At 44.0% G+C, this 14,083-nt stretch overlaps 1 protein-coding gene across 4 annotated transcripts in view; it reads left to right on the top strand.

Moving 5' to 3' along the window:
- The window catches only part of KCNS3 (potassium voltage-gated channel modifier subfamily S member 3), a 34,796-nt gene extending 21,559 nt beyond the window's left edge, over nucleotides 1–13,237 (top strand). For 3 of the 4 annotated variants that reach the window (XM_060027631.1, XM_060027627.1, XM_060027629.1), the window contains exons 2-3: nucleotides 1,955–2,146; nucleotides 11,235–13,237. In XM_060027631.1, coding sequence (XP_059883614.1) covers nucleotides 11,291–12,766 — 1,476 coding nt within the window. In that variant the 5' untranslated portion in view covers nucleotides 1,955–2,146; nucleotides 11,235–11,290 and the 3' untranslated portion in view covers nucleotides 12,767–13,237. Of the gene's footprint in view, nucleotides 1–769; nucleotides 900–1,954; nucleotides 2,147–11,234 lie in introns of those variants that run through there. The other variant, XM_060027628.1, reaches the window with a different exon arrangement.
- The last annotated feature ends 846 nt before the right edge of the window (nucleotides 13,238–14,083 follow it).

Below are 14,083 nucleotides of genomic sequence, written 5' to 3'. Positions count from 1 at the left end.
CTGGGAAAATGCTAGTTACCATTTTACGTGGCGAGGTCACACCTAGTATGTGAATGCCCTAAGCAGGGAGTAAACTGACATAAATTCACGTAGAGAGGTACTGACTCATTTTACATGTTTTCCAAAAATCCAGTTTTTTGGACAGAAATCACGGTGATGGGAAATGAGGGAAGGCACAAGAAGTCTGAGTTTTGGGGGAAGGAGAGAGAAAAAGATAGCCTGGGATGTTATTCGTGCATCAGACATTCATGCCCCCTGGGCATCAGTTTTTGTAAAAAAGATATATTTCGCTAACCTCACAGTCTGTCCCTGGGCCAGCCCCGTCCTTCTGGGTGACGAGCCAGTGCCCAGCAGTGCTGGGGTTTCTTAGAAGTGCTGAATAGCCTAAGGACTTTGTTAATTTTTGTCTTCAGTAATTAATATAGTCATATCAAAGCTGCTTGCAGTTAATTAATTATCTCCTAGCCAGATTAATCTTACCTGTCTTTAAAATGTGCTACATTTGGAAAGGCATCTGCTAGGGGAAGGAAGCCTATATATATGTGCTGTATCCTTTAAAAAAGGCACAACATTTCTGCATTTCAAGTGAAACACAAACGTCCGGGGCGAACCCTCTGAGGTGCTGCTGGGAGTCTGTGGAGGAGAAAGAAGAGGAAGGGGGAGGAGGGTGTTAGCTCCTGAATTGATCTTATTTATCCCTGTTGACATTTCTCTCCCTCTTTTGCCACGTGTCCCATCTCAGAAGTTCAGTTTGGGTAATGCTGCAGTTTTCTCCGGATCCTTCCTCATTATCATCTCTATTAGAGCTGGAAATTCACTGAAGGGTTGCTCTGGCCACTGTTGGGACCGGCTTGGAAACCGTTCCTGCTTTGCTCCCTCTCAAGGCCCCCTGGGTGTCGGTAGGCCGCCTCCACTTGTTTGTTGTTTGGTTTGGGGTCTGTGGGCTCCCGGGGTAGGGTTGAGGGCAGGCACTGCGTCTTGTGATCCCAGTGCCCTGGATAAGACTGGGCAGAGCTTCAACTATAATGAAAGTTTGTAATAACTGACATAGCTGGAGGCACTGCCTTCAGTTCTTTCTGCAGCTCAGAATCAATCTTTTCTTCTTTATCTTCTCCTCCTCCCCTTTGAACCTAGCATTGATTGGAAAACGTGAAAATCAATGGATAGATGCTTGGATACTAGTATAAATCTATGGGAATGCGCCACCGTGAGGCAAGGTTTACCTTGCTGGGAATTGAAGGTTTTTTTTTACTTTCTTTAACTTTCTTCAGAGCGAAAAATTGAAATTTGTCCTTATATTTGTTTTGATACAAACTTAATTCTCCCCCATACATCACACACACACACACACACACACACACACACACAACTAGAGAACTTTGATCTAACACCTGTAGTCATTTCTGGTCTGTGAAATATGACAATGGCCAAATGAAGCAAAATGGAATTTGGCCAGCCTTCGAAACCTATTGATTTCAAATTAGAGCGGCAGTATTCATTCTGTCAGCACAGTCACACTCAGAACTTGGTCTCTAATGTGGATTAAAGGTACTCATTTAGAGGTTTATAAGTATATCCTTGATGAATTAGCTAATATTATGAATTAGCTAAAATAATGCTCCTAGAAGAAGCTGCGTGGGAGGTGACTGCAGTCCTAATTCTAGTGCCTCGTTTTATCCTTGGATATTTTCTCGGCCTTGGGGTCAGTGGAGATGTCCCACGTGTCCACTCCAGTCAAAGTCTGAGAGTCCTGGGGCCTGAAAGTGGTTGTGAATCCCTTCCTGATGTCTCTGTAGCCACGTGTCCAGTGGGAGTGACGGGTTCCTGAGAGTTAGATGGGGCTCTAAGATATGGGTCTAATCAGTAAAACACCCAGAACAATGAGTCTGAGATAAAACTTCTTGTATGTGTTTTCCCCTTGGAGTTACAACTTGACTCATGCTTTCTTCTGCAGGTGAGAGTGATTTCCCAGCGACCGCCTTGGCCAGTACAACCAGAGAACAGGATTCTTCTCTTCTTTTTGCCCACTAAATGCCTCTGTGCACCACACTTTCCAGTGAAGGAAGAAGGGCGGAGCTTCTTGGATGACGATGGACATTCCACCGGGCAGGATGAGGGCAGAGTGTGTGACATCAACACCACAAGGGTAAGCGCTGCCTCTCTGACGTTTTCTCTGACACCATTACTTATCAGAGGAAGGGGAGAACAAACCTTACAGTGCAGTGACAGAAATGAAAGTGAGACATCAGGGAGACTCTTCCGACTGTAAAATCCACTGGGCAGTTGGGGCAGATGACTAAGGGAGGAAGGGAGAGTGCCAGCCTGGAAGGATGGGGCTGCAGTTGTCCTGGGGGACATGGCAGGTCAACTATGGAAGATTCTGTTGTCTTTGTGGCTCACCCCCTTCTGTTGTTTGTAGTTCAGACTTGAGGGAGTGACACTACTGTTATTGTGACAAGGTTCCATTTGTGTCCATATGAGTCAGTCTGGCTTGAAATCGGTGCATAGACCTGGGGTTGGTAAGAATCTCACTCAGGTCACAGATTGAGGGCTTATTGGCAGTGCCTGGCCCGGGGGTACATTTTTGTTTGAGCCACATGATGTTAAAAACTTTTTGGATCAATTCTAATTACAGTTGAGATATACCACATAAAAAGCAGGATTTCTGGGTTTTCCGGGAACACTGTAAGATACACCTGGACTGGCCCTCTGTTCCCACAAAGGATTCTGGTGCTGAGTAGCCTTTGCCACTTAGACAAGCATGGGTGGTTCACCACAGTCCCCAGCCTGACCACTTCACTTGTGTAACTTACTTGTTTGGCCACTGGAAGCATTTCATTTCGCCATGCCTGATCTAGATCCTTCTGCTGGCTCTTTCACAAAAACAGTCATAGTTTTTGCTAATTCTTCCAGATAAAAGTGTCTTTCGCTAGACGGTGGACAGCAATTAGCATAAGGGGCTGTGGAGATGACGAGACATGGTCCCCTCTGCAGAACAGCTTGGAGTCTAGTGACAGCCGTGGTCAGACTTGTGGAGGATAGAGAACTGTAAAAACAGTATAATCCCTTGTGGTAGGGGCTCAAATAAAAATGCACCTGCAGGGCTGTGGGAAAAGGTGAGCAGAGCCGGCAAGCAGGGGCAGGGGTGAACTATTAATTTGGCGTAGGTGCGTTCAAAGGCTCCAGTACTCCCTCTTCTGGACACCAGAATGTCACTCTGACAGCCGTTTGTGTGTGCGTCCCTCCATGTCACATGACTCAGGTGGAGCTGTGACTCAGATGGAGCTACTGCAGAGTTAAGGCTCCCCTCTTGGGGCAAAGTCCACATTTTTCCTGTTTCTGGTTGAAAATCTTTCACCTGGGGTTCTTTGCTTTTTACACATAGGAGAGATTTCTGGCTTTTTGTCTCATGGAATCAGCCCTCCGAGCAGCCCTCCTGCTTGGAGATGAGCTGCGTGGATTACAGGGCTCCCTGGAGTTTCCAGAGGGGATTGGCCACACTAAATAGAGTCCAGAGGGAATAAGTACCACTCTAATATGACTGGTCCAGGTGGAGGGGGCAAGAGAGGGAAGGGAGTAAGTAGGGGCAGGAAAGGGGAGGTAGGGATACTGTTACCTTAATGTCTTATTTTTGGAATAAGGTTTTACATGTATCTTATGCTTTGTGTTTTCAAAAGACGTTTGCATTTGTTATTGTATCATCAAGGCGTGTACATCATCTTTTGTCGATCAAGAATCTCCCACCCAAGGTCATGTAGCTGGGGAGTGGCAACTCAAGCACAAGTTTTCAAAATCTTGACGTTTTTCTCTATTCTTTCGTTGCTTCTATAGTTCAGCACAGATAAGGGGACCTGGTGGGTTCATTTCTTTCAATTCAACATTTAAAAGTTGGGTTTAGGTGATGAATGTTCTGAATTAGGGTGACCTGGGACCTATGCCACTGGTGTATTGTCAGCTGCACTTAATGCTGTTGGAACATGTCAGATGTGGAATAGACCAGGAGGGAGTTTCCTTGCCGTTTATTTGGCCAGTGGGAATCACACTTTATATCCAGGCTTCCTCACTGGGCTGGGAAGAACCGTTTGGAAGGCTACTGGGGGGATTGGCTCCATGTAGAAGGCTCAGGAGGCCCAGGAAATGCTGATCTCTGGAAACAAAGACTTAAATCCAGCAAGCTCTTTGAAGTTTTGTGTGTCCTGTACTCTGGCTCTGGACGTGTCCTCCTAAATGTCTCATAAACAGCTGTTTCTTTCTCAGGATTGTGCTATTTTAGCTGCTGTAAAAACGCTCTGATTCACAAAGGCCTGAATCAAGGACCACTAGCATTTCCATTTCCAAATTCACAGTCAGGGTGGACCGTGCAATGCCATTGACATTTCATTATACTCTCTGCTCCTCTATGGCCCCACATTGACTTCTGATTTTCTTTTCCTTACACGTTACCCACCCCAGTGCACGGGGAGCTTGCTGTAGGAGAAAATCATCACCAGGGAAGGTTCCTGGTGAGAGGATGCTCAATACTTGGGTGTGGATTGAATTTAGATTTTCAAGTCTGTTTACATTTGTTTAGTTTTACTTGGAATATTCTCATATGGCATGGCCAGAAATACAATTTAGTATGACCTACCCTTTTTAAAAACATAAATTATTTTTCTTTTAAATTTAATAGAATGAAATACAGCTCTTTCAGAAGAACGTTCCAAAAAGATGGCAGCATTAATGCAGAAAAATGCCCCCCCCCTTTTTTTTGGATTTCATGATAGGACTAATGTAGATTTTGGACAAGTGGGAAGGAAAAAAGAATCAAGGTTTTCTGTTTACTTTTATGGAATTGATTTTAAAAAGTGGTTCTGCCCAATAAAGCAAGTACAAGTGGCTTGTATTTGTTTTGCTTTTGTTACTTTTCTGAGCAAATCAAGTGCATTATCAAAGCCACTCACGCACATGTGTGCATGTATATGTCTCACCCTTGAAAAGACACAGTTCTGAGAGTATTTTTAAAATGATTTTGAAAGCATGAGGCAAAGAGAGCGGTAAGAGGTTAATGGCTTTGGAAAGGCTTTATGGGTGCCACTTGGAGAGAAGTGGATCAATGTGGGTTTTCTTTTAAGCTGCCAGAGAATATCTTGGATTTTTGACATCTGTTCTTTCTTTTCAGTCTTACAAATACCAAGAGGAACAAGGTGGCCACATACAGTATATGGTGTTCTCACCATGAGTGATTTGGGTTGATAGCAGGCAGGAGGATTGATACAATGAACCGAAGCTCTTCTTGGGGAAGAGAATGAAAATAGCATTTGATTTTCCTACCTTGCGGCCAGATGCCTTTGGGACCCACAGATGTGCCTGATTTGAGACCACACGTGTCCTTGGCACGCTAGTACCAAATCTCCTACCAAAGAATCTAGCATTCATTAATGAGGATGACTGATAAAATATGTAAAATTGAAGATCAACCAGTCCCTCCTTCCTCCCACTTAAAAAAAATTAAATACTCATATTTGAGGCATACTGGAAAGAGTTTGCCCTGTAAAAGCTGTATAATGTTGGCTAAACTATGAGCCTCAGATTTCCCTGTTTGCAACATGGGGTATAGGATCTACCCCTTAGGACTGTGGGAGAATTAAATGAAATGATTCAGTCATTCAGGGATACTTACACTGAGGTACTGCTTGAGATTCTGGTAGTTAAAAGGCGCACAATAGTGTATGTGAAAGCATTTACCACAGCGCATGGCTCAAAAAGGTGCTTAGTAAATTTTTCTCAAAACATTGTTGATGGAGAATTTTAACATGTACAAAAATAGAATAATGCATTAACCTCCTCTGTACCCATCACTCAGCTGCAACGATTGTCGTAATTATTAATTCATGGCCATCTTGTATGACAGTGCCTCCACCCTGTCCCCCCCAACCCCACATCAATGGATTATTTTGAAATGAATCCTAAATGTAGTATAATTTTATCCATAGATCTTAGTGTATATTTCCAAAAGATAAAGATTCTTTTTGAGAGCATAACTACAATACCATTAGCACATTGAAAAACTGACAGTTATTATTTTATGTCATCAAGTGTCTAGTTTAGCATTCATATGTCCCTGATTTTCATATGTTTTTTTTTTTTTTTTTCCCGGTACGCGCGGGCCTCTCACTGCCGCGGCCTTTCCCGTTGCGGAGCACGGGCTCCGGACGCGCAGGCTCCGCAGCCATGGCTCACGGGCCCAGCCGCTCCGTGGCATGTGGGATCTTCCCGGACCGGGGCACGAACCCGTGTCCCCTGCATCGGCAGGCGGACTCCCAAACACTGCGCCACCAGGGAAGCCCTTCATATGTATTTTTAAAAGCATTTGGCTAACTCAAGTCAGTATCCATACAGAGCCACATGCTGGATTATTTGATATGTCATGTGTTTGATCCATGTCATTTGTCCTGTATAATTTCCCACAGTCTGGTTTTTGCTGATTGCATCCCTATAGTGTCTTTGAACATGTTGCTCTGAAGTCTCTATTTTACTTCAATTGTTAGATCTAGAGGTTAGATCAAATTCAGGTCTGACGTTTTGGGGGCTGGTATAGTTCAGAATTGTGTATATATTTCCATCAGGAGGCACATCCTATCTTGTTGTCTCTTACTGTTACACCAGGCTTGATCAGCGGGTTCAGGTATTGGTCCTCTGATCTACCAGTTAGGAAGCTCCCCATCATCTTTTTATCTGGGTTTTAGCAGCCATTTATGATCATTGCCCAGATCTGTTATTTCATTATGAGTTGCAAAATGGTGAGATTTTAATTCGATCATTCTTTCACTGTTTTCCAAAACGGCTACCCAGAATGCTTGAGGCTTCCAATTTCTCCACATCCTCACGAACAGTTATTGTATTATAACACAATACAATATTGTATTATTATTACTTTTTGATTATAACCATCCTAGTAGTGTGAAGTGGTACTTCATTGTGATTTTGACTTGTATTTTCCTAATGACTAATGATATTGAGCACCTTTTCATGTACTTTTTTTTTTTGCGGTACGCGGGCCTCTCACTGTTGCGGCCTCACCCGCTGCGGAGCACAGGCTCCGGACATGCAGACCCAGCAGCCACGGCCCACGGCTCCCGGGCCCAGCCGCTCCGCGGCATGCGGGATCTTCGCGGACCGGGGCACGAACCCACGTCCCCTGCATCGGCAGGCGGACTCTCAACCACTGCGCCACCAGGGAAGCCCATCTTTTCATCTACTTTTTGGTCATTTATATATCTTTGGAGAAATGTCTAGAAAATCCTTTGCCCATTTGTCTTTTTACTGTTGAGTTGTAAGAGGTTTTTTTTTTAAAATCCTATTCTGGATACTAGACCCCTATCAGATATATGATTTGCAAATATTTTCTCCTATTTTGTGGGCAGTTTTGCTAGATATGTCCAAATTCCCCTTCATAAGATTCCCTTTCATTTGTATTCCCAGTCTGTGAAAGTGTTTGCTTCCCCATATACTTGATAATAGAGTATGTAGTCCAATTTTTGGATTTTTTTTTCCATTTTGGTATTGGATATGATGCTGCACCGTAAGTTTAATGTGCATTTATCTTACTATGAGCAACGTAGAACATTTTTTTTTTCCTGTTTTAAGACCCAATTGCATTTTTTTCTGTGAACTGTCTGTTCATACCTGGTCCATTTTTCTATATTGTTGTTCTCTTTTTTCTTCTCTGTCTACAGCTTTTTACATGCTAGGTATATTAACCACTTGTCTGTGATGTAAGTGGCAAATATTTTTTCCCGTATTCTCTTTTTTTTTTTTTTCCGTATTCTCTTTTTTAACATTGCTTATGGCATGTTTTTCCATACCAAAAATTTTACTTTTATGTAATCAAAAATTTTTGGGTTATTTTTTCTATATTTTTAGTCACAATTAGAGAAGTTTGTCTCACTTATAGAGGAATTGACCCATGTTTTTATTTAGTGTGTGCACAGTTAAATATATATATATATATATATATATATATATATATATATGGTTCACACTAAGTGTGGGTGTATGTGTATATAATATACATCTCTTTATATGTACATTTACATATAACTTCATATATAAAATATATACTATATATAAATATATATTAAATATATATAGATATACCTTTAGTGCAGCAACTATTTTCTGAATGGGAGTAAATGATGGCTGTTAAATAAATGCTGGCCTGAATATAGGAATCTTGTGAATAGTGATGTTCAGTATCTGCTTTTCTTATGCCACTTTGGATGTGTGAGCCAGCACGCTGTAGAGCAGAGGGGTTGCCTAAGGAGTCCTGGCTTGGGTTCTGCTCTAACCCTTAATAGCTGCGTGATGCCCATTCATCTCTTCTGATCCTGCTTCCTCATCTGCAAAATCCCAAAGTAATAGTGAGGAGCAAAGGATGTAAGGACTGTTTGTAATTGGCCAGGGACTAGCTGTATGTAAGGGAACCTTGCTACAGTCTGTAAAGGTGGGCGTCTTCTTTTTGCCTGCCCTCCATAGGCTGCTATGGGCCAGACACAGCCAAAGAAATCAACACTGTACTCTGGCCGCCGTGACGCAGAGAATCTCATCTTGCCCTCTGAGCTGAAGCATTTGATCTGATCCAGAGATGCTTTCCTTTTTCTTTCTTCTGAAAGACCCACAACAAGAGATCCCTGGTTTTATGATGTGTGTTGCTTCTGTGAGTAGACTTTGAGGAATGAGTGGACCTCAGAACGGGCTCTCTTTTACTGGCATGGAGTCAATACAAAGCAAGGAGGACAGAGCAAGAAGACGGATATTATGGTTGATAACATTGTTCTTTGGAGAAGTGACTGTGAAACGGTTAGGAAGTGGACGGCACAGTCTCTGATTGAGACTGACTTGAGCAGGTAGTATCATGAAGGCAGACAGTGGCTTTCTACCGTGGTGGGTTTCCAGGAGAGCCAAGGAGATAAAAAATAATCCACCAGGAGATAATGTCCATTCAAGCCTTAACACTAGCTTAGCTAAAACTAGTTCCTTGGAACATTTTACTACCCTACTTGCCACGAGCATAAGCCTGCTTTCAGAGGTTCCATAAATATTTGGACCAAGCCGTAAGCTCTGATTTAAGCCCTTCAGAGAAGATCTCTAACTAAAAATAGAAAGCAGAGGCAGAAAAAAATCAAGTCTTTTAAAGAGGTCAGCGAATCTATGAAGCTTCTTGCCATGCCAGGCTGAGGTCTCTGGGTTCATGGGAACACATTCAGTGCTGGTGAGTCCAGAGCAAACGGCCATGTATTCCTTATGACACTAGGCTTCCTCCTAGGGTGGATGGCAGAGGGCTGTGTTTTCAGGCTGTGTCCTCTGGGGTGTCCTTTTCAGAGGAGGAATCTCTCGTCTCGCCGACAGATTGGGCTTTCCATAAACATAAGGGCAAGAAATTCCTACTTGACCTTTGTGTTTCCTCTAATGATGTCACCCACTAATGCAGAGTAGAAAACACATCCTCCTTTTGACTTTCCGCTTCCTTATCTTTTCCTTCCAGTCAACCACCAAGTCCTGTCAATTCCACTTCATAAACTTTTGAATTTGTCACTTTATATACACCACTGCTGTATGAGTTTGGGTCCTCTCACCTATTCTATTGAAGCCCTACCTCCTTGACTCCAGCCATTCCCACCAGCAGTCTTCCCTCCTGCTGTCAGTGGGTTCTTTCCAAGTTACAGCCACAAATATAGCCACGCCTACTTATTGATTAAGATGATTTAGTGGTCTTACCTACAGGATCAACTCCAGACTCTTTAGGTTGATACACAAGTCTTTTTACAGTCTGGCTTGTGCCCACCTTTTGATACCCTCGGTTGGGAATGTCCTTTTCCCTCTTTGCTCAGCTCTGCTTAAACCTTTAACATTTGACCTGAATAGAACCTCTGCCATGAAGCTTCTCCAGACAGAGGTCATTGTTCTTCTCTCAATAAAGCCAAAGATGCTTGACTCATTTCTGTTATAACACTTCCCACATTGGGTTATTAGATTATAATAAGGAAAAAAATAGGAAGGGATGGGGGGGGATGTGTGTAGTGGAAATAGCATGGGCTTGGGGGTTAATCCAACTTGGGTTTAAATCATGGCTCTACTCAACTTCTCTGAGTATCTGTTTTCCTATACACCTACCTTATAGTACTGGAAGGATTAAAAGACGTAATAAAAACAAAACATCTACTAGTACTCTGTTGGAACTTAGTATATGACAGTTTCCTACCTTTCTTTTATTTGCATCATTGGCTCTGAGGAAGCGTCATTCTATTGGATGATGGTCAAAATCTATTATTTTTCTCTCTGAGAAATGGTTCTGGTACATCTTGGTTAGCGTCAAGAATAAAATAGCCTGTGCGTGCTGGGCCGGTATAGACTTGGGTGTCATAGATTGGGAGCATGTGGGAAACTGTGAAGGGAGGGAGGAGGTGGCAGAGGAGCCTGTTCGTGTCAGGAAACTGATAGTGCAGTTAACTTGAAAAGGTTCCCTAAGTCAGTTTCTTCCCTTGTGGATGTACCTGAAATCCCATCCCATGAAGTGTAACTATATCTTTTAAGATACTTAGGGACAGGGAGATAATTATATCCTTTTGATTGTCCACATTGAAACGTGGGGAATAGGGCTTTTTCTAAACAGAGTGAAACCCTGGGGCGTAAGAGGAAACCTACATCTTTTGTAAGAGCTGAGCTGAGCCCCCAGGGATGTGTGGGTTGTGGACGAGGTGCAGAGCAGAGGACAGAGCTGTTCCTGAGGGTGCACGACCAAGCCCTAGGGGCCAGGAGAGATGAGCTACAAGCCGGGCAGCAAGTAGCCTGTCACGTCTGAATTGAGCATTTCCAAATGAAGAAGCCTCGTGGTTAAAACTGGAGATGCTTGTATTGTGTAAGTGATCCCAAATGCATTGCTTTTGGGGGAGTGGGAGGTAATGTTGGATGACTAAAAAATAGAGAAATAGGAATTGGGGTTCATAAAATTTATATGGCAGTCTTTTTCCAAAAAATGGATATATAAACCCATTTTTTTAAAAAACGAAAACCAAAAACCTGTTTTGTGTCGATTCTCTTCTAATCAAAAAGGGGATAGCGTATTCTTTTTTTTTTTCCTGTTTCCTGTTTTGCTTTTAATGTAGCCCATCATCCTGGAAAGGGCAGTTTAAAAATAAGCTTGGCACGGCTGGCTGCATGGGACAGGGCTAAATGCCGTCTTATGTTCCTTCCAGGTCCAGCGTGAACTCCATCTCCCTTCCCAGCCAGCTCTCCGCCGCCTGTATCCACCATGGTGTTTGGTGAGATTTTCCATCGCCCTGGACAAGACAAGGAACTTGTCAACTTGAACGTGGGGGGCTTTAAACAGTCCATCGACCAGAGCACCCTCCTGCGCTTTCCTCACACCAGACTCGGGAAGCTGCTCAGCTGCCACTCGGAAGAGGCCATCCTGGAACTGTGTGATGACTACAGTGTGGCCGATAAAGAGTACTATTTTGATCGGAACCCCTCCCTGTTCAGATACGTTTTGAACTTTTATTACACGGGGAAGCTGCACGTCATGGAGGAGCTGTGCGTGTTCTCGTTCTGCCAGGAGATCGAGTACTGGGGCATCAACGAGCTCTTCCTCGATTCCTGCTGCAGTAATCGCTACCACGAGCTCAAGGAGGAAAACCACGAGAAGGACTGGGACCAGAAAAGCAACGATGTGAGTACTGACTCCTCGTTCGAAGAGTCGTCTCTGTTCGAGAAGGAGCTGGAGAAGTTTGACAAGCTGCGATTCGGTCAGCTCCGGAAGAAGATCTGGATTCGCACGGAAAACCCAGCCTACTGCCTGTCGGCCAAGCTCATCGCCATCTCCTCCCTGAGCGTGGTGCTGGCCTCCATCGTGGCCATGTGCATCCACAGCATGTCGGAGTTCCAGAACGAGGACGGGGAGGTGGACGACCCCGTGCTGGAAGGCGTCGAGATCGCGTGCATCGCGTGGTTCACCGTCGAGCTGGCCGTCCGGCTGGTTGCTGCTCCCTGTCAAAAGAAATTCTGGAAAAACCCCCTGAACATAATCGACTTCATCTCCATTATTCCCTTTTATGCCACGTTGGCTGTAGACACCAAGAAGGAAGAGAGTGAGGACATTGAAAACATGGGCAAGGTGGTCCAGATCCTCAGGCTCATGAGGATTTTCCGCATCCTCAAGCTGGCCCGGCACTCGGTAGGACTCCGGTCTCTCGGTGCCACACTGAGGCACAGCTACCACGAAGTTGGGCTGCTGCTTCTCTTCCTATCGGTGGGCATTTCCATCTTTTCCGTGCTTATCTACTCTGTGGAGAAAGATGACCACACGTCCAGCCTCACCAGCATCCCTGTCTGCTGGTGGTGGGCCACCATCAGCATGACGACCGTGGGCTACGGAGACACCCACCCAGTCACCTTGGCTGGGAAGCTTATCGCCAGCACGTGCATCATCTGTGGCATCTTGGTGGTGGCCCTTCCCATCACCATTATCTTCAACAAGTTTTCCAAGTACTACCAGAAGCAAAAGGACATTGAAGTGGACCAGTGTAGTGAGGACCCACCAGAGAAGTGTCACGAGCTCCCTTACTTTAACATTAGGGACATTTATGCGCAGCGGATGCATGCCTTCCTCACCAGTCTCTCTTCTGTGGGCATCGTGGTGAGTGACCCCGAAGCCACAGACGCCTCGAGCATTGACGAGAACGAGGATGTTTATAACACGGCCTCCTTGGAGAATTGCACGGCGAAATGAGCAGGGACGTTCGTGCCTGTGCCTCGTGTCCCTTTTACCGACGTTAGGTTAACACAGCTTTATAAACCTCAGTGGGTTTGTTAAAATCATTTAATTCTCAGGGTGTGCTTTTCAGCCATAGTTGGACATTTCACTGCTCTGAAATGATAGAAACGTCTTTATTTTTTTCAGAGAGGCGCATTAAATGCCTTGCTCTGAAATTTATTCTTTATAAGAGAGAGTTGTGATAGGATTTTTGAAAAACAAAAGGTAGATGGTATTGGGTGGGATCTCTTGCTACGGCTTACGTATCGTTCTGTGTTTATCATTTACTCACATTGAGCTAACTGTCAATTACTGACAAGTAGAATCAAAGGCCCAGCTGACTGAAGATTACAAGCATGTAAGATCCACAAAATGAGACAATGCATGTCCACCCATGTTCACGTTCTAAACATGGACATTAGGCGCCTAATAAACTGCCTACTTCAGTATGGAGAATGTCTTGGTCGTACGTTTTTATGTCAAGTCAGTCCATTTCAGTATATTCACAATTGGCTTGGGAGGGAAAAGCTCTTTTTGGCGCACATTAAGAGCCCTTTCTGTGTGTTCCTGAATTTTGGATATACATCAACGGTGGGCTAGTTCTTTTGTTCAGTAGACTTGGTAGTGGTTGGCGAGTGGGAGGATCACGTTCATGATTAAACCACACCGTCCAGTGTAACCCGATTATGCGTGTACATGTTTAGGACATACTCAAGTTGGCATAGGTGCATGAAACATGTGCCCTTACAGATATGTTTCCAGTATATATTTTCTAATTTTTACTGCTCAGATCAAACCTCATCACCTGAAAATTACGCAGAGCAGAGTAAACGTACACGCTCACAGGCAGAGATACATTCAGTGAATGGAAGAAAGGAGAAATGCTGTACAAACACAGATGTGATTCACTATGGCCAGAGGAGCGAGACTTAAATCACTGAACGAAGCTATGCCAGCAGCTGTGAAATGAGCCAACATTTAAAAATAGCCTGAGAGGCAGTCATGTCCGCCTCTTATGTTTCTACCCCTCATAACGAAAGACACACATACTCATATCCAGAGCAGTGACAGGAATTCTATCCCAGGTGGAGAGAATTTAGCTAAAATCTTAATTTTGGAGTTGTATGGCGACTCTAACTCATGCTGTCAGACTGGCTTCTTTCCGTGAGATCTTCTGAATGGAAGAGCCACGTGGATTTACGATCCCACTTTTTATGTTTGCAGATGGGTTTTGTTGAAAGAAGGACATTCTCTGTAGGTTATCTGATGAAGGTAACCTTCTGACTCATCACT

This window comes from Delphinus delphis, chromosome 12 (genome assembly GCF_949987515.2).
Source record: "Delphinus delphis chromosome 12, mDelDel1.2, whole genome shotgun sequence".
Taxonomy (NCBI): Eukaryota; Metazoa; Chordata; class Mammalia; order Artiodactyla; family Delphinidae; genus Delphinus; species Delphinus delphis.
The sequence above is the reverse complement of the archived record's forward strand: the minus strand, read 5'-3'. Positions and strand labels throughout refer to the sequence as shown.